We start from the raw sequence: 21,675 nt of genomic DNA on the forward strand, positions 1-21,675 counted from the left end.
CCTTTTTTAGTAGACTTGGATTTTTAGAGGTCATGCATTCAATTCTGGGCAATTACTGTCAGTGGAAAACATGCAAGGTGAGAGAAAGAAGTATATAATTAATCAAGAGAGGCATCTAGCACCTGAGCAGTAAAGCTTCGATGGGCTAATAGATAGAATAGGGGGAACAAAGAAGGGAAGCCAGGTCGTTGTCATTGACACTCTTCACAGAGTCTGATGCTAAAGAATCTGAAACACTTCCAATTTGTACTTGTGCTAAAAACAGAACAAGGCACCAGGAAAATGATGCAGCAGCACCAAAGAAGTCTTCTTCTGGCATTGTTTCTTCATTCAGTCATTCAACAAATAATGTGTGTCTATTACTTAATGTGCAACTCTCTGCTTGGCATTTGTGGCTACAAGGAACAACTGGGATTACATTCCTGTCCTCAAGGAATGTAGTCTAGTGGGACAGACGTGGAAACTGCTATAAATAACAAAAGTTGATAAGTAACAATAGAGCAGCTATCATCAAGGGACTCTATGCTTCAGAATCAGGGTGGGAGTGAAATAATTTGAAAGATCATATTGATATTCTATCACCTTTAACAAAAAAAAAAAAGCATATTGGTCTCTTGAGACAGAAAATAAGTATCAGTAACAATTTGGCTGCTGGTAGACATAAGATGAGGATTATCCAAACCAGGAGACTGAATTCTCAGTTGAGCATTAATGGGCACACCTGTGTCTGCAAAGAGCAGGGGAGAGGGCATGAATGGCAGGACATGCAATATGCTTATCCCAAAGGGGCAAAGGTTTAAAGAGTCCAGAAATGCTTTTGAATGTGGGTGTAAAGAAAGACTCATGAGAATTATGGAGGCTAAAATGTTACCTGGGGTTAGTAGAAAAAAGACAGATATAAAAGCATTTTAGATCACAGTCGTTCAGTAAGGAGTCAGAGTGAAGAAATAGGAGTGCACAAGGCAGAGAAAGCAGAAGCCCCTGGTGCCTGCTTTCTGAAGCACATGGCTGCTGTGTCCCAGGCAGTGCAGGGATAGTGCCTGCAACCTGCAGCGACAGTGGTGCTGACAGCTGCTGCCCGTGAGGCGCCTGGTATGCAGCACCATTGGAGCTGGAAGCTCTGGCTTTCAGATGCTGCTTTTTCACAAACAGAGATTGCTAACCTCCACGGACCTCACAGACCTGTTGTGAGCCCCAAACACGATGCTAGATGTAAAAGCATCGTGAAGTCTTTGGGTGTGACGTGCTGTATGTTCATGTCCCGTGAATCACGCCTCATGGTTAAGTGAGTTCCTGGATGTGGAAGGCACCAACCCCCTCAGAAGGAAGTTAGTGTATGACAATGTTATTAATGATGACCCACATCTGCTTCTCGTGACAATTCCTTTATATAGAGGCTTAACAACCAAGAGAACCCACATAATCTGTCCTCTGCTCTTGAAAGTGAGCTGCATCACCCTGTTGTTAGCTGCCAAGTACTGTGTTTCTAACTCAAAAGAAATGTGTTCTGTTAGCCTCAATGCTTCCTGCCACAATCTGGAGACAGATACTTCTATAAATGTGGTGTGCATGCAATGATCGCCATCTCCCTGTTGTTTGAGGCCATATAGCAGATATCAGATCATGATGAGCTATTGGTCACATCTGGCAGAACCCTTCAGGAAACTTTGTGATTGAAATCAGTGGTGGAGCAGAGCTCACTGAGAGCAAAAATGAAGAGTGTCGTTTTTCTAAAAGTAAAACAATTGGATAACTCTCAGCCTGGTGTCTTGGAATGTTCATGGTCCCTTAGGATGCAATTGCACTCTTCTGACTTGAAAGGGCTGCTCCTGTCACTGGAGTCCACTCAGCTTGATGAATGGCTCAGACCTGAGTCATTCAAAAATCAAACACAGGCCTGACCCAGCTGGTCTCTTCAGAGAAGAAGTGGGCAACCTCAAGGCAGGCAAGGGTGGGCAAGGAGTGCCAGGGGAACAGGAAGTACTTCACAGCACCGGAAGTAGTACTGTTCTTCCTACTCCAGATGCTTCCATAGCACATGTTAGAGATGGAAGCCAGCAGCATTGCTTTAGGCATAACCAGGAACTAAGTAACGTTGACTGCATCTCAGCTACCCTCTCCCCATCCTAGACTCTCTCCTGGCCTTACTGGCGGCCCAGGTTTCAACCCATTCCCTCTTCTCCTTCACATGCCCTTGTTCTGTGTTCTGTTCCCGAGTGCCTTCCCTAATTCAGTTTGGCCTGGTCAATTTTTTAGAGCTAAGAAATTAACAGCTGCTAACGACTTTGCTTCTGAACATGGACTTTCTATTTTAAATTGAAGGAGTAGAGCAGCAATTAGATGTTGGGGGTGGAGTGAGGAGCTGTGATGGCATGGATAACCTGGAGGACAGTCTTGTGTTATCCAGCAGCATTTCCAGTCATTCAGACGTGCCATAGAGAGCATGGCAATATATTTCCCCTTTAACTTAATCTGAAAGAGTTAGACACTACAATTCAGTATACCAAGATCAAAGCAATTATTGTAAATTAGCTTAATCATTCCTCTCTATGTCTTCAGAGGCAGGTCCCCGCACCCCCCCCCCCACTTTATCGCCAAATAAATGGGAACTTGTAAATACAGATTAACTTAATTTTTAAAGGATTACCTATCCTCAAAGATTCTGATGATTTTAATTAAAATTTTCTCATTATATAAAGGAAAGTACCTCTGTTGTGGCAGTGTAAGACACCAGGAGAGCTGGAATGAAATATGGGAAGGAAATGATGGCTAACATGTGGTTGTTTTTTCATTTTACACACATATGTTTTATTCTAAAGTCAAAAATCTTACCCAGCTGGCATAGCTCAGAAGTTGAGCATTGACCCATGAACCAGGAGGTCAGAGTTTGATTCCCGGTCAAGGGAACATGCCCTGATTGCAGACTCCATCCCCAGTGGGGGACATGCATGAGGCAGTCAATCAATGATTCTCATTATTGATGTTTCTATCTCTCTCCCTTCCTCTCTCTGAAATCAATAAAAAATGTATTTAAAAAAAAAGACAGTAAAATGTCCTCTTAGCATGGCCTCTGACTCAAATAATTCCCTCTCTTTCAAACCATAGATTTTAGACTTCTGTTTCTGGAACATTCCAGCAAGAGTCACTCAGGGAATACTCCCAAAGATGGAGGGCAGTGCTTCTCAAGCTTTAATGAGAATCCATCAAAATGCAGATTCAGATGCAGTAGGCTGGAGTGTGCCTGAGATGTTTATTTCTAACAAGTTTTTTGGGGATGCTGGTGCTGCTTGCCCATGGTGTATATATTGAGTCACAAGAAACAGTCTAGTTACTGAGCACTTTCTCCGGCAAGCATGCTCCTCTGAGGTTCAACTGGGTTTCCAGCAACACACACCAGAAAGGCAGCTGCTTTCTAACGCTCAGGGAGAGCATGTGCCTAGTGGTCAAGGGCACGTGTTCTGCAGTCCTAGTCCCTGAGTTTGAGATCTGCCTGTATTGCTTCCTAGTAAATATCTTGATCATGCCACCTCACCTCCCTGCACCTCTGCTTGCTCCTCTGCATACCAGAATAACAGAACCTATTTCAGGATAGTTGTGAGGATGCAGTGAACTAAAGAGCATAAAGACTGAGAACCACACCTGCCATAGAGCGCTATAACTTGCCACCTTGGAGCTGGTCGTAAGTGAGTACTAACAGATTTCATTCAAATGTGAGCCAGCCATGGTAGTGTTAGATATGCTTTTGATGTAGCTCTCAAAGCAGCTTTAGTGGTTTGAGACTTAAGCTGGTGATTTCAGATTTCAATAGATGGACTTCTGGACAAAAGCGTGAAAGTGGGAAGAAAAACTCCCTAGCATGAACTGTGCTTCTTTTGTGCTTAGACTCTTCTCTGCTTCTGCCTACTAATCAGGCTTGAAAATCACTTGAATGATGAAAGAATTAAAAATAAAAATGGATTAGTGAAGAAAGCTGTCTTCTATCTGACAAAAGGCAACGTGGAATCTGGGCAATTATCCCCCAGCCCGAGGCAGTCCAGTGCCAGGGAGGGGCTGGGAGAGAAGAGGAGAGTCCATCACATCCACAAGGCTAAGCACAGAGTTACAGGTGACGCCCCAGAACAAAGTGAGGAGATTAGACATAAGTCCTGCTTCAGGGGTTTATAGTCTAGTTGGGAAGATATTAAAGTAAAATACATGTTCATGTGTGTGCACTTGTGTGCATACACACACATACACACACAAGCATACATATTCACCTGTGACAAAGCTCCAGTGAGGACACCTGTTGGTTAAAGCAATGGGTGCGTCTCTGTGGAGTAAAGATTAGTCTGGAAGGGAATGATAGGTCAGATTGTGAAGGTCCTTGAAGTTAATGAGGTTGCAATGGGGGTGGTGGATACCATATGCAAAGGAGCATTTTAGGAAGATTTATGTGGTAATTATTTAAGAAATTCCATTTAATAAACACTTACTGAGTAACATGTATAGCAGCACAGACCAAGATGCAGGGCTATTTAAGTATATAGAAGAAAAAGGACAACATTTATATACTCCGAGAACTAAAAGCCTTGTTGGGGAGACAGGTGCACATTATGGACTAATACCGAATGATCTCCAATATAGACTATTAAGTATAAAAATGTAAGGCATGAGTGTATGTTTAGTATGCTGCCATTTGTTTAAAAAAGGGTGAAGAAATAGATGCTACATACACTGAGTGGCCAGATTATTATGATCTCTGAATGCATAATAATCGAGCCACTCAGTGTATATCCTATATAATAAAAGGCTAATATGTAAATTATCCCCTCAACCAGGAATTCAACCAGCAGGCAGGCCGGCCAACCACCTATGTCCCCTCTTTCTGGCCAGGCTGACTGGACCCCACCCATGCACGAATTCATGCACCAGGCCTCTAATATATATATCTGAGTGGACAGATTATTATGCGTTCACAGATCATAATAATCTGGCCACTCAGTGTATGTATGTGTATATGTAAAAGTTGTACAAAAGTCTAATACCATTGGTTACCTCCATGGGAAGGAATCACAGTGGCTGGTGGGAGAATGTATCATTTATGCATACCCTTTGGTGCTCTGAGTTTTGAAACATAATTGTATTATTTACTCACAAGTCTTAAAGATAGAAACTAAAATGATATGTAGGATATCGTGGAAGAGGGGGAAGATGAATTTTGGCTGAGGAACTCTGGGAAGACTTCTTAGAGCATGTGGGCTATGCAGCTGGGTCCTTGGAAGGTAGCATTTTCACAGGTGATGGTTTGAGAGGAAGGTGATTTAGGCAGAGGACAGAGCTTGCCTTAAGCCATCAGGGGAGGGCTAGACCTGGGCCATCCAGTATGGTAGCCACCAGCTACATGGGCTGTTGAGCCCTAGAAATGTGGCTGGTGCATGTGAATTGAGACATGCTATAATTGTAAAATAGTCATGGCTTTTTGGAGACACGGCATGAAAAAAATGGAGAGTTCTTCACTAATAATTTTGTATTGATTACATGTTGAAAGGATAGTACTTTGGATACCTTGGGTTAAATTAAATATACAGCAGGTCCTTGAATAACATCGTTTTGTTCAAAGTCATTTCGTTATAACATTGATGAAAAAAAAAATCGATGCCTGGCTGGGGCTACTTTCTGTGTGGAGTCTGCACATTCTCTCCATGTCTGTGTGGGTTTTCTCCAGGGACTTCTGTTTCCTCCCACATCCCAAAGATGTGCACATTAGGTTAATTGGAGTGTCTGCATGGTCCAGGACTGAGTGAGTGATGGTGTGTGTGAGTGGCCCTGTGATGGAAGGGCGTCTTGTTTAAGGTGGGTCCTGCCTTGTGCCCTGAGCTGCTGGAAAAGGTTCTGGCCACCCTGAACTGGAATAAACAGGTTGAAAAAGAATTGCCTTGCTTTTATTCATCTTTCTTAAATGTACTGTATGTATAGCTCACATTTATTTCAGCATTTAATATTAAAGCATTTTGGGTCTTTATTTAGAAGTTTTTGTGACCAGAAATAGGAACTTTTGTCTATGTCAATTAGCCTCTGGTCAGCTTAGTTTTCTTAAACATCCTTTTGCTTAAAGTCACAGTTTTCAAGAACCTGATGATGGCTAGGACTTGCTATATTAAAATTCATGTCACTTGTTTGTATTTATTTTTTCAAATGTAGCTTCTAGATAATTTAAAATTATGTCTATGGCTTGCATTAGATTTTTGTTGGTCACTGATGGTCTACATAAGAGAGACTTTCAGAGAAGGGCCAGTTAAGTCAGGATCGCTACAGCAGAGGTAGTTTGGGTAAAGGTGGAAATGAAAGTTGGAAAAAGTGGGTCAGGCCAAATTGTGGACAGTGTTGGCTACTTAGTGAAGAGTTTGGACTTTAACTTTGTGAATCACTACAGGGCTTTGAGAGTGGGAATCAGATAGTAAGTGGCTGCTTTGGACTGGGCTGAACAATATGCAGATTTTACTGAATAAATGCCTGTACTGTTGGGAATCCATGGATGTGCAAGGCCGAATACATGCATAGAGCTACACTATCCTATATAATAAAAGCCTAATATACTAAGTGCCCAATAAACCAGTCGGCCGTTCAACCAATTAAAGCATAATATGCTAATGATTTGCTTAGGCTACCCAACCGCTGCTATGATGTGTACTGACCACCAGGGGGCAGATGCTCCAACCACTGGGTTAGCTTTCTGCTGGGGTTTGGTGGATTGGGACTGAGAGAGACAGGCCAGACATGGTCTGGTGCACTCCTGCAGTCCCTCCAACCTCCTGCATCCCTCCCTAGCTCAATTGTGGGGTCCCTTGGCCTAGCCTACTTCCTCTCACAATCCAGGACCCCTCATGGGATGTTGGAGAGCTGATTTTGGCCTAAACTTGTAGGCCAGGCTGAGGGACCCTACTGGTGCATGAATTAATGCACTGGGCCTCTAGTTTTATATAGGGTACTTGAGCATCCATAGATTATGGTATCCCCGGATGGTCATTGAACTAATTCCCCCATGGATATTGAGGAACACATAAGCTTTTGGGGAGGTCAAAAATTATACTTGGCCCTAACTGGTTTGGCTCAGTGGATAGAGCATTGGCCTCCGGACTCAAGGGTCCCAGGTTCAATTCTGGTCAAGGGCATGTACCTTGGTTGTGGGCACATACCCAGTAGGGAGTGTGCAGGAGGCAGTTGATCTATGTTTCTCTCTCATTGATGTTTCTAATTCTATATCACTCTCCCTTCCTCTCTGTAAAAAAATCAATAAAATATATTTAAAAAGTATACTTGAATTTTTTACTCTGCGTGGTGAGGGGTCAGTGCCCCCTAACCCCCACTTTCTTTTGAGGTTGGTTGGTGGCTTTGAAATCAGAAAAAAAGCTATGTAAGATATACCATGAAGAAAGAATTGATAGAACTGAGTGAAGATGTAGATATAAAAGATAATCAGAAACTTTTTCTCCGCCATCAAGGTGCATGGGTTTGATTCTCCTTCACCACGTCTTCTCACAGGACTTTCAGGATTATGTGAGCCAAAATGACCTCCACCACATAGGATCAGAATTATTTAAGAGCCATGGCACAGGGCAGTCTTTTTTGTTGTTTTCCCTCTGTCATAAATAAGGACTCCTTCAGCCAGGGTCCTGGAATGAAGAAGGTATATGAGGCACAGTCTGAGATGACCTATAGTTGTCACATGAATCTTTACTATAGTAATTGAGGTTTGGGGATTATTCGTAATCATAGTACAATCTAGTCAAAGCTATTACATTGCCCCATTATATGGGCTTAATTGTATTACATTGACTTTACACAAATGCTCATTTTTCACCTGGTTAACTTCTACTCATCCTTTAGGTCTCTAATTATATATCACTTTTTCAGAGAGGACTTTCTTGATCACCTGGTCTAATTTAGGCCCCCCTCCCCACTACCATACTCATGTACCACACACACATACACACACACACACACACACACACACACACACACACACACACACTTATTTTCTCCTGTACTATTTATATTCTTTCCTTCTTAGGCACTTAACACAATTGTAATCATATATAGATTTTCTTTTAATCATTGACATGCTCCACTTGCTCATGTAGAGCTGGATCACATCTATTTTGACTCAAATTAAATTGTGCCTGTAACATAGTTATTGCTCAATGATTATTTGTGGAATGAGTGATGAACAAATGAATAGCGCATTGTTAACCTGGTTAAAACAATAAAAGTAAGAGGATGCTGCCATTAAGGAAGTAATGCTCCTGAATAACCTCCTGGGTGCAAGGATTAAATGCTATTTTATTCATTTTATTCCTTATATTTCAAGGAAACTTTGGAAGTAGTGGTACTTTTCAAAACCCTTAACACATTCACTGGCCAACAGACATCTGCGGCCTGACAGGTTTCCTGTCTAATACAGGAGCCTGCACATAGACTAGAAGAACACCTTTAAAAGAAAGGAGAACTGTTGCCATTGAATGCTTAGTTATCCTATCTAATAAAGAGGGAATATGCAAATTGACCATCATGCCAGAACAAGATGTCTGCACCCACAAAGGAGGCAGGAATACTATAACACAAGATGACTGCTCCCACAGTGGAGACCGAGTTCCCATAATGAGCCTTAATGAGCAATTATCAGGGACCTGAGGCTTCATGGCACTGGTCAGGGGCAGGGGACCTGAGGCTGCACCCCTCCTCCTGGTGGGGTTTGACAGGAGTCCTCAGGCTTGGGCCCCCACCCCCCTGGCACCAGGCTGGGGAACTCCAGGCTACACCCCCCACCTGGCAGGGCTTGGTGTGGGACCTGAGGACATCCCTCCCACCCCCCGCCCCAGCACCAGGCCAGGAGATCTGAGGCTGCACCCCATGTCCTGGTGCCAGGCTGAGGGACCCCAAGGTGCGCCCCTTACCCCGGCTCGGGCTGGGGGACCTGAGGCTGTGTCCTCTGCCTGGCAGGGCTTGACAGGGGACCTCAGGCAGTGCCCCCTGGCCTGGGCTAGGGGACCTCAAAGCATGGCCCCCCGGCCTGGGCTGGGGGACCTGAGGCCACTCCCCCTGTCCTGGTGCTGGGCCAGGTGACCTGAGGCCACACCTCCCCATCAGTGGGGCTTGATAGGGGTGGGGCCAGCTGGGTCTGGGTCCCTGAGATTTTGAGGTGCATGTGGGTGGGCGGGGATTTGACTCTGGTTCCTGTGGAGTGCTCCAGACTCTGACAGGAGAGAGATTTTCATATATATTTTATTAATTTTCTTTCATATCTGACACTTCTATTATAGAGAAAGGGGAAATACAATAGCAATATTAAAATATTCCCTCTAATTGTGCACCGGGTCACTAGTATGGAATAAGAGAGACACCTGGCCTCCTTTCCCTACTGAGTGGTTGATGCAAGTTGGGAAAAGGGGAGGAGAAAGAGATGACTAGGGAAAGGGAAAAATGGGCTGGGTGTAGTGGATGCCTTCCAGCCCAAACCAGAAAAAGCAGTCCTACTTGCCTCACTTCCAAGAAACCACTTAAGAGGTAGCTCTGGAACTGCTTCCCACCAAGCTAGCAATCAAGAGTTTGAAGGCTTCCTGCAAAATTGTCAGCTTCTTCATGACAGTGACATACATACATCACATGCACAGGTGATGGGAGTGGGAAGGAAGCAAATCTATTTTATAGATCATGAAATGTCTTGTATGGAGAAACCCACGAGGCCCCACAGCTTGAATTGTTGCAACACACAGTGAAGCCTAATGTTGAGTATAGTGTGTCAGAGGGTGAAGTAAATGAGGTCCCTTTTCTATTAGGGAGGCCTGCTAATGCTGTGACCCTAAAGTTCCTGCCTTCTGTGACTCCAGAACACACAGCAGGCTAGCAGCTTATAGAAATATACTGCACTTTTAAAAAGTAAATGAAATGTAGTTAAAAGCGGGCAGCATAATTGCCATGACTTATACCCCATGACATTTGATAATAACAAGGTTGGTACAGTACAAATAAGTTCCACATTTACAATTCTGCCTTGATATTTACACTTATTAAATTGTTTAGGGAGGTGTTTCCTGGATGCTGGAGGCCCATATATAAAACATATTAGCATAATTGGAGTACAGCCAAATCCCTTGGTGTACATTGCAGATACTTGTTAAAAGCTTGACCTTGGAGGAAAAACCTTCCTCCTTGTCTTCAATCAGTCATCAGCTCTTTAAAGCACTCCTCTGAAATCAACTTGCAGTCATCCACAGCTAGGGGGGCTTGTCCTCAACATTGACCTTAGGCAGTCCCTCAGCTCCCAGGACAATGATGAAAGCTATGTTCTCACCTGGATGAGGAAATTAGCTATGATTTTCCATTACCTGTACCAAACATTTCTTTTCATTTGTTTAATTCACCTAGAGTTGACACTACACATTAATTCATTGAGCAATTGCTTTGTGTAAAGGCCCAGAGATGAATGAGACAGTCATGGCCATCAAGAAACTTACATTTTAGTCAAGGACACAGACAACTAAGTCTAGTTGAAGGCAGAATGAAATAAGGGAGTATGAAAAAATTGCTGTGGGAGCAGAGATAACAAAATTTATTTTAATTAGGGAAGAAAATTAAGGAAGGCTTCAGAAAAATGGCATTGTGCCTTGAAGGATTAACAGGAGAAAACGAGTGAAGTTGGGTGTGAGGTCATACCAGACTAAATTGTATGTACATAAAATAGCATGAAAGCTATTTACATGTTGGGGACGTAATCATATATTTGTTTGTTTATCATTGGCAAGTTCCAGTGATGTCTGTTCTGACCTTTGAAGCCCATACTAGTTTTGTTAATCAAGGAGAGTAATCAAAACTTTTGAAGGAGACTACGAAAAGCATTTTAGGAAGCAATCTCTAGCAGTGTAAAGGATGGGTTGAAGAGGTAGGGGACTGAAATAGGGAGACCAATTTCTGTGCCTCGCTGGATATTAGAAGAGAGGGAATGATACAAGATGCTTCTGTCATTTCTAGCCTTAAAGACTGGGAATGGTGTAGTGTCCATACTGAGACGAACAATCTGGATAACAGGATCAATTTTCTGGAGAACATATTTGGTTGGAAATATACTGAGTTTGGTGGTTGTGAGGTTTGGGAGAGATCTCAGAGTCATCTGCTGGTAGAAAATTGTCAAAGCTTTGGAAATGTCTAAGATGACCTTGGTGGTGGGAATAATTCAAATGAACACAGGAGATACCACCTGTATTTAGGGGTCCTGTGAAGACAACTTGTAATAAAGGGGACTGAGGCATCTGCTGAGTGGTAGGAGTAGACAGGGATAGGTGTACCCTGTGGAAGGAAAAGTGGGAGAAAGTAAGCAGGATGAGAATTAAGAGGAACTGATAGCCTTGGGTACTTAAGTGGCCAATGGTTGCCTTGAAAGAGAGGCACAAGAAGGTTACTGTTGTTTAATGGGATAGAGGAGACTTGAGGATGCTTGTAGACTGAGAGGAAATGAGATGATGGAAGAATGGATATGAAAAGTGAAAGTTCTTTCAAAAGTACAAAGCACCACACAATATAAGGTCACAGCAAGTCAGCTTTTTATCCCAGATGCTCTGGAGTCAAAAGGTCATTGGCATCTAAAAGGCACTTTCATTTTTATCATTATACTGAATTCTGTGATGCAGCCTTATTCATGACCTTTCCTCCATCCCCCAAGCACCAGGATAAGTGCTACCAGTTCATTCAGGTAAAACACTTCCTTACATGCTTTTTGTCAGCAAGTCTAGGCCACTACTGTTAAATGTGATAGGTTTCCAAAAACTGTTACAGGAGAAATTCATAGTATTTGAGTATTTTTAACTTAATTCCCATTGTAACATTCAGTTGTTTGTAGGAAAAGGGCGAGGCATTAACAAAAGATATTTGTAGGGAGCTAGGGGGGAGATGGAGCACATTCATAATCCAGTTCCTCTTCCAAAACAAAATATTAGCTAAAAGAAAGCCATCCAATACTCAGCAGTTGAATTTATGGAAAAGGGAAACCTTATGGTCCTTTGAATAAAAATATATTTATTCTAAAGAAAATAGACTTGGGCACAGTTTAGAAATCTGGAAGATTCTTGGGAAAATAATAAAACAGGAGAATTTGCTGTTCTTCTAAAGAGTAATAATTGTTCACGAACCTGTTAAATGTATGGCTTAAAATATTCACCAGTCACTTAAAAAGTCCTAGCTATGAACTAATTAGAGCTTTTTCCATAAATTATACTCCATCTAAATGCCTTTCCTGTCACTCTGAGGCCAACACTGAATCAGTACCTTTTAATGTCCACTCAATCTTTGTCAGTTTTTATTTCTTTGAACAGCCAATCAATGATTTGCCTTTCAGCATTATTAATAAGAAAAGGGAATGGGAAAGGGAGAGGAAAAGGGAATAAGAAGAAAAGGGAAAAATATGCAACCTAGAGCAATTCCCCTGTCCCTTATTACCATAATCACTGTAATATCACTGAGGAAATTCTTGTGCAGAATCATGTTCTTCTGTCTGCTCTGTCTTTATGACTTGATGTTCCTTGTATATAAAACTTGTCTGAGCCATTCAGCAGTACAGATAATAGGTCATACCAAGTGTCAGAGCTGCAGCTGTGCATATCCATGGTATCACCATGGCAAAGATGAGCTCTTTTTCTTGTGTTCAATTTTTCTGTTAAAAGTAGCCTATCAGTCACTCAGGTTTTAAACCTTGGTGTCAGATTTGAGTCCTCCCTCTCTATATACCCTAAATAGTTCTTTTTAATTTTATTTTAATAGTTTTTATTAATTTTAGAGATAGAAAGGTAGAGGGAGAGAAAAAAATCAATGTGAGACAAAAATATTGATCTGTTGCCTCCTGCAAGTGCCCTGACCAGGATCAAATCTGCAGCCTGGGTGTATGCCCTGACAGGAAATCAATTCTGCAACCTTTGGGTGCATAGGACAATGCTCAACCAACTGAGCCACACCAGCCAGGGCGATTGCCAGGTTTCTACATGTCATTTGTATCTGCCCAGCTGATGCTACCCTTGTTTAGCCTCTCGTTATTTATTGTATTTTTGCAATAGGCCCCAACAAAGTTGGCCTTTTGTGACATCTTCCCTGTGTCCTACACAGAGCTTCCAGTTTCATCTTTCTTAAGTGCTCCATATTATGTTCCCTCTCTAAATCCTCTAGTATTCCCCTACTATTTATAAAATCAAGCCCAATCCACATGACCATTGCTGCCTTTTGTGGACCTACCACTCCAGTTAAATGGAATTGTTCAATATTCCTTGCATATGTGTATTAAAATTCATACTTCTGCTCCCGCCTTCTCTCCCTCCTCTAAGAGATGGAAGCTCCATGAGAATGGGGACTGCATCTATCTGGCTCACTGTTATGTTCTCAGAGCCTAGCGTTGTGGTTGGCATACAGGAGGTGCTCATTAAATATCGACGGAATGAATAAAAGCTTCAATTTCCAAATCAAGTTACCCTTTAAAATTCAGTTCAAATGCCACCCATCAAAAAAATCTATACTGATACCTGCTTCCCATTTTAATACCTACCTCACCTCTCTAAATCTAAGTGATTTTTTCCCCTGAACTCTCATAGGCCTTATTGATACTACTCTTTCTTAGCACTTCGAATTATAATTGTTTTTGTACCTGTACCATCTCCTACTAGACTGTGAAATCCCTGAAGGCATCAGCTATGTTTAATTCATAACCATGTCCTGAAAAACAACTTTCCCTGAATGGACACTTGATTAGAATAGCCATACTGCAGGCTATAGCAAAGTAGAGAAAGTTGAGGTTTATTACTATTTCTGATCATATGATAATAGCTCTTGTGCTTTGCTTATAAACATCAAATGGTGAAAATGTCTGATCTCAATTAGCCAAAATATACGTGGAAATATTGGCTGAGCCTGTATTAGCCAAGATATAAAGGCCATCATGGCTAAAAATTGAATTCTGGCCAATCTCCAAGAACCAGGAACAGTCATAATTTGCATAATTCATGAAATTGCAAATTGTTTTTCCCTGCAATGGATGCTAACTGTAATAATATTTTATTTGTGGCTATTGGGACTATAGACATCTAAATAAATTCAGTCTGTAAATGGGATCTTTGGCTATAGCTTTTTTTGTATTATAAATCAAAACTGTACAGCATGTTACATGCATTGCATATATATTAATTTTCAGACTGCCACTTTCCTTTGAGCTCTTGGCAGTAAGCTCAAATTCCCCTAGTTGTGGATACCAGTTTATCAGACACCCTAGTAAGGAATTTGCCTATTTGGGTGTCTAGAAAGAAAAGCCAATGTATTTGATTCCTGGAGAAAACCATTCCAAGGGAAACAGTGGTCTTGCCAGGTACCTTAGTTTCATTTATACACATGCTGATTCTTTTGAAAGCCTTTCAGAGAATAATTATCGGTAATCATTTATTACTTATTCCAGGTATTTACTCCCCCTGAGTATTTGAAGCCCATTTCCTTTCATTCTATAATCAAGACAAAAATCCCAAACACACTTTTTTGTAGAAACAGTTTCTCTGGAGGATGTAAATCACCCTTCTGACTTGTATTTCTGTTCAGTTGGAGCTTCTTTTTAGAATGTTCTTACATCTTGTCTTGATACTTCAGTTTACGCCTTTACACTCATCCTGAATATCAAAGATCATAGGCAATGCATTTAATGTGTATCTTAACTTTATTGAATAAGCAGGTATGCATACATATAGATTGCAAATCATTCTTGGTCCTGCAAAGAGATAGGTGTTTATTCCAAGGCAAAAATGAGAGCACGAATCCACAGTTCTGCTGCTACTGAAATACTTTTGGGCATCTTGGTATCGGCATAGTCTCCCTCAATACCATTCAAAGTAGGCTGCCACCTCTCCACTCAGCTGAGGGGTATCTAAAACAAATTTGTAAAGAACCCTTCTGTATCGGAGGTAGTTTTATGCCTGTGTTATGAGTCATAGAAGACATTTGGTCAAAGACTCTAAAAAGGAGGTGGAAGAGATACACTAGAGCTCAGAGTTGGAATCAATTATTTTTTAAAGCACATTGACCATAGTAGCAAAAGTATCAACCACATTTTAGAATAGCTCATTCAGCCATTCAACATCAAAGCATGCAGTAGCCTGTGCAGACAACATCTTTTAGAGAAAACTGTGAATTTGGCTTGAGTACCACAGATGCATTTTTTAAAAGTGAAAAGTACTTTTCTGTGCAATGGCTAGTGTAGTGAGCTGAATGGTGAGTCCCCAAAGATATGTCCATGTCCTAATTCCCAGAACCAGTGATGTTACCTGATTGAGAAAAAGGGTCTTCATAAATGTAATGAAGTTAAGGATTTTGAGATGAGGAGGTTATCATGGATGAACTGGGTGGGTTCTAAATGCCAATACAAGTGTCCTTATAAAAGAGGCAGAAGTAGATTCGATCCACAGGGAAAGGTGATGTGAAGACAGAGCTGAGAGTGATTTGGCCACAAGCCAGAGAATGATGAGTCAAAAGAAACTGGAAGAGGGAAAGAAGAGATATTTCCCTAGAGCTTTCGGAGGGAGTACAGCCCTGTTGACACCTCAATTTAGGACTTTTGGCCTCCTAAACAGTAAGATAATAAATAAATAGCTGTTGATTTAAACTGCCACATTTGCAGTAATCTGTTACAGCAGCCACAGGAACTTAATACATATTTTGGTACCAGGAAGTAAGGGTCTGCTATATATCAAATAACTAAAAATGTGGAAGTGGCTTTGGAATTGGATAATGGGCAGAAGCTAGAAAAAATTTGATGCATCTGATAGAAAAAGCATAGATTAACTTAGACTATTGGTAAAAATATAAATTAAAGGTGCTTCCAGTAATGGCTCAGAAGGAACTAAGGAACATTTTATTAGAAACTAGAAGAAATGTGACACCTATTATATAGCAGCATGAGTCTTATCTGAATTGTCTGCAACAGTTGCATGAAAAATAGAATTTGTAAGTGACAAACTGGGATATTTAACTGAAATTTTCAAAGCAATGGAGGTGTGGCCTAGTTTCTTTTTAAGCTTATATTAAAATATAAGAGGAAAGAAATTGAGGAAAGATCTATCAAACAGAAAGGAACCAGCACTTGATGGTGTGGAACATTTTGAGCCTATTCAGGTTGTAAAATATGCTAAAATTAGGAGACTCACTTTTAGGAGGTGTGCTCTGGAGATAAAGCTAAGGGTGTGGCTGAACAACCTTTGGCTGGTGCTGGAAAGATTAGGTATTGACTCGTGGATCCACTCAACCATCTCAATTGAAGTCAGGAATTGAGATGGGGTTATCTGGCAAAGATCTCTGAGGACTCTCTTATCTCAGTATTGAATCAATGTGCTATACATGAGAGGCCCACTGAGTTTTTGAGTATGTTATACCAGCAGAAATACTTCTATGTTGGCCTTAAAGGGACAGAGACGGGACAAGATAAGAGAAGGTTTTCAGACTACTAAAAATTTACAGGCAACAAACAGGCTGATAAAACTACAAACATGTGCTATCCTTCAATGCAAAGGATCACCCATTAGGACTGCAGGTACAGGGGCCCAAACATGGGAGCAGAAGCAGAAGTGAAAGCCATGGGCAGAGAGGGCAGAGATGCAGGCTTAACAGAGATAAGGAGGATTATTGTCAGGCCTTCAAACCTAAGGGCATTTTTCTGGTTAAATTTAGAAAATCATTGGGACAGATGACTCCTTATCTCCTTCCTATTTTCCATATTCTCTCTTTTGGAATAGGAATGCCCATAACTATTATCAGATACCTGATCCACCATTGTATTTTGGAAGCAGATAATTTTTCTTATTGTATTGATCCATAGATGGAGAGGAATTTTGCCTATACCTAATTTAGATAATCTAAATGATGAGATTTAGGACTGCTGAACTGATGATGTTTGAATGAAATTTTAGACTTAGACTTGATGCTGCAATGTGTTGAAAAGGTTGAGATGCAATGAAGATTTCATGCACATGGGACAGACTAAATTTGGGGAGGAGGGCACAAGGCAGACTATCATGGGCTAAGGGTTGTCTCCAAAAAGGATATATTCATTACCTAATCCCCAGAATCTGTGAGTTTGCTACCTTATTTGGAAAAAAATCCCCAGAATCTGTGAATAAGCTACCTTATTTGGAAAAAAGGTCCTACAAGTGTAATTAAGTTTAGGGTCTTCAGATGAAATTATCCTGGGTTATCCCAGTGGGTTCTAAATGCCAACCTAAATGTGTCCTTAAGAGAGGCAGAGGGAGATTAGGTATACAGAGGAGAAGGTGACAGGAAAATGGAGCAGAGATGTGGCCGAAACTCAAGGAATGCCGACAGCCACCAGAAGCAGGGCGAGGCAAAGAAAGATTTTCCTTTAGAGTCTCTGGAGGAGGCATGGCCCTTGGTTTTAGACATATAGTCAGCAGAATCTTGAGAGAATTCATTTCTGATGGATTAATAAGCAACTGAGTTTGTGATAATGAGTAATAGCAGCCAAAAGAGACTAATACAACTAGTAAACGTTTTAAGGACTTTGTAATTTTTAAAAACATTCTGAAGAAAATCTTCATAAACTGGTGCTTCTCACATGTGGTAGTAATAAACCCAACAAAAGGCTCCAGTATAATCTGATTCCATACTAAAAATGTCATGAAGTATTTTTTTTTGGTGATACATTTCTATCTAGACCCAGACTGCAAATAGCTAGAGCAGGATCATTATAAATCCGGGAAGCAATTTCCTGAACTCAATTATTGGAACTTCATGAAAGACCCTGAAAAGGCTTCATAATATTTGTGAAAAGCATGTGGGATTACTCTAAATACAAATATATACTTTATCAATAATAGTTCTTCATTTTCTCTTTCACAAACTATAAAATAAGGCAAGTTCACATCTGGAAAAGGTGATATACATCAGTATTTCTACCTTGACCAGCTTGGTAATATGGCATGGCAAATGCCCCTTCATTTTAGTCAGGGTTAATTTTTCAAAATATTTCCCTAGGCCTAAAAAGCTATTAAAAAACGATTCAAAGAAACCATACCATGAAGATTTTAGAAATGACTTGTTGAAGTAAAAAATACATCCGTTAAGTATTTACATAAATTAGTAGAACCAATATCTTTGTTTCTGTTTTTAAAATTATGTGAAATTAGTATATTCTTTAAATTTGTGTGTGCCTATGTGAGTGTCTTAATATGAGATAAAACTGTAACATCTCAGATACTGTAATGCTTGTTGATTTCTCTATTATAGCAGCTTCAGAGCTTTTTAAAGTATAACACCCGAGTAAGAAGAATGCACTGGAAGGAAAGGCAGCGCTTTGAGTCATTACACATCTATAGAAAGGAAACTGGTCTCTAGATTTCTTTACCCATGTGGTGACTTGCCAAGTCAGTCCTTTGTTCTTTCTGAATGTCTACAGTGTGCTGTGGAGGAGAAGTAGGATTCTCTATGTAAGATATATACACATGAGAAATCTTTTACAATAATCATCTGCATGGATTCGTCTTAAAATTGCACTCCAGAGAAGTTATACTACATTACTTCAATGCATACTTTAAAATAATAGACAATTTAAGTATAATCGTTACTCTCTCATCGATTTAAGAAAAACATAGAGCCTATTTTCCTCCTAGAGCTATTTATGATGGCAGCATTTAAATTTGTTAATATAGTAAGTATGATGACTTTGAAGTTCACTTAGTCACTGGGATGTGGAATTACTGTAGGAGATATAAATATATCCACATATATACACATACATACATATAATTGGTTTTTCTTCCTCAGACCACCGAGGCAGAATTAGAAAGGGGAGTAGAAAGGCAGATAAAACAATTGACCTTTCAGTTTTCTGCTGCCTCTTGCAGAGATCTTTTTCCTCTCAGGTCTCTGAGAATTCTATTCCTTGCTTTCAAGGGGGTCTTGGGAGAAAGAAGAGTAGAGAGAAGAAATAAACCAGGGAGATTAGGAATCAATATTTACCTTTAAAAATCTAAATAAAGGTAATAGAATTTTTGGGTTCATCCCTCACATAAACATTAAAATTTGAAGTTTTTCTCAAAAATAGCCATATAAAGTATTTGTATAAAGTAGATATGTGCATGATTAGAAAACACCTCTTTAAATAAAATTTAAATCACTTTGCTTCTGTTGAAGTTTGGCTTATTTTTAGCAATGAAAAGTGCCCGCACTATCATGCTGAAACTTTAAATTAATGATCAGTTTAATTTCAGCCAAAGCAGATGAATCCATCAGTTTTCACTTGAGATAAAATTCTAACTAATTAGACAGGGGTGAAGCAGTATTTTTTCTGAGATTCCAAAATGGTATCTCTTACTCTCTCTCCACATTACTAACACATACTTTTTCATTGGCCTTTTTCTTTTCTATGTAACAAGAATCAGAAGCAGATATTGAGTCATTCTTTCTTTCTACCCTTTTTTTTTCTCTTTCTTCCTTTTTTTTGGGAGAGGGGGTGACCTGCAAATTTGAGTAACATTGTACATTTTTGACAGATTGAATGACTTGAAAGCCTTAGAGCTCTTCAATTTCTTACACTTTTCACCATCACTGTCAGGTCACATACAAAAACAAAGAATACACATCTTTACACTAAAATGGAACACACATTTTAGAATCCCAATAATTGTGTTCATATTAGCATAATTGTGGGAGGAGTCTTGCATTAGCTGTACAAATGCAGGCTGTTTCATCAGGCTTGGCTTGATTTTTGCAGAAATGCACTGATTCCTCTCCATCCCTTGAGTGCATGTTTTGCTCTTCTCAAAATGTACGATTTTATCCACTGAAATATTTTTCTATTCTTTGGCATCAGGACTCACTTAGTGGAGATACCTCCATTGTGGCGAGAGCGTGACCTTTCCAGAGGTACCCGTCGGTTATCTGTAAGACAAAAAGAAAAAGAACCAAAAACATGGTGAGCTTCAGATCTCAGCTGTTACAGGATGTCAGGTTGAGAGTGGGCTTCAAATAGTCCTGAAAAACCACTTCAAATGAATATGTAAATAAGTAACACGGAGCCCAGATCTGAGGAGTTCTGCAGCAGCTGCAGGGCTGAGTTGAAGAGTTCTGCAATCAGCACTAAGTGACTTTTCTTGGTTAAGTGAACTCAGAGTGATACAGGAAATGGAAGCATTTTCTCAAGCACAGTCCCCTTGGAAGTGGCCGGTGACAATAGAATTTTTTGGTCAACACATTAAATTGAAAGGCTCTATGCACAGGGCCTTTTGTTGGAAAGCACTTCAATTCCCCGAGAGTTTTCACTCTGTGTACTGGCTACCGCTACAGGACAGCAGCTTGGGCAGAGCGGGAAAGAGTTTTGATTTTTTACAATGATTGCAGCTACTGAATACTTGCCTGATTGTATGATGTAAACAAATTCAATACATTATATAGTCATAATGAGAATGAATAATAAATAGGTCCCATTCCCCTCAACCGTCACAGAAAAAATAATCACTGTCGAGATAATTGTTAGCACAAATCTTGAACAGCAAAGTTTTAAAGTATTGAAAGTTGCTGAAAATAGTTTTAGCTTTAATAGGAAAAAGGTTTACAGCTCTGCACTGAGATGATCAGTACTATGTTATTATCACCTCTGTTTTATGCTCAGCTTAAATGCAATTGATGTGGGTGCAAATCCTTCTGACACAGGCATAATATACTTAAATTCTCTCTTTAGAATGAGACTAGGTCCCTACAAATAATGACAACCACCAGCACTTACATAAACGCTAACACTTTACACTTGTTAATTTGCTAATGCACACAACATCCCCGGGAGGTAAGCCCATTTCATTTTATCCTATTATCTCTGCTTTACTGCTGAAGGTTACACAGCAAATCAATGGTATGATGGGGGATCATAATGCAAAGTTAATGCCTAAATGTCAGGCCTGCTTTGTTCAGAGGTAAATGTTGGGGCCTCCCAAGCTACTCTCCCCCCACTTTCTGCCCCAAGATTATATGAAAGAAAGACATCCTGTCTGTCCCAGGAGAAGGATGGACTGTGAGAAGTGCTGAAAATTTGCTATGGTATCAGTTTCATCTGTGCCAGTGTCTCTTGACTGACTCCCAGTAGTCTGTTCAGTACAGAGCAAAGAAAGCTAACTGGCCTCCATGACCTTGGCCTCATTAACACCCTGGTATGAGTGCATCGAACCAAACAGCTATAAGCTTAAAGTGCCTTATATGCAATAATATCACTGAGAGGTGAGAAAGAAAGGGGCATTTTCTCTTTTCAGAGATATATCCGAGTGATGGATTATTTGGGCATTCTTTTAAAGATACTATTTAAAAAATCCAATATTTAGTTTGTGATATGGATCACAATTCAGCTAAAAATGTGAAGATAACATTCGGAGATAAAGAGCTTATTACTGAGATGTCACTGCTTTGCATACAGATTGGTTTGAAACTTCTTAGAAAACATTTAAAAGTGAGATTATAATATAACAGTTACCATTCCACTGCTAAGCATTTAATGCAATCAGATATAAGAATGATGATAGCAATCAGAGAGGACTGTCCCAGCTCAAAAATCGGCTAGCTCCTTGGCAATCTTACATACTAAAGCCAAATTGGCATTCACCTGGGAATGCCACTGGCACTCCATAA

General features: G+C 40.4%; 1 protein-coding gene across 3 annotated transcripts in view; it reads right to left on the bottom strand.

Annotated features, from left to right (window-relative positions):
• Nucleotides 1-14,694: 14,694 nt before the first annotated feature.
• The window catches only part of DIAPH2 (diaphanous related formin 2), a 960,594-nt gene continuing 953,613 nt past the window's right edge, over nucleotides 14,695-21,675 (bottom strand). For all 3 annotated transcript variants that reach the window (XM_036440044.2, XM_036440043.2, XM_036440042.2), the window contains one exon: nucleotides 14,695-19,941. In XM_036440044.2, coding sequence (XP_036295937.1) covers nucleotides 19,877-19,941 — 65 coding nt within the window. In that variant the 3' untranslated portion in view covers nucleotides 14,695-19,876. The remainder of the gene's footprint in view (nucleotides 19,942-21,675) is intronic.

Source organism: Pipistrellus kuhlii, unplaced genomic scaffold (genome assembly GCF_014108245.1).
Source record: "Pipistrellus kuhlii isolate mPipKuh1 unplaced genomic scaffold, mPipKuh1.p scaffold_m20_p_16, whole genome shotgun sequence".
Taxonomy (NCBI): domain Eukaryota; kingdom Metazoa; phylum Chordata; class Mammalia; order Chiroptera; family Vespertilionidae; genus Pipistrellus; species Pipistrellus kuhlii.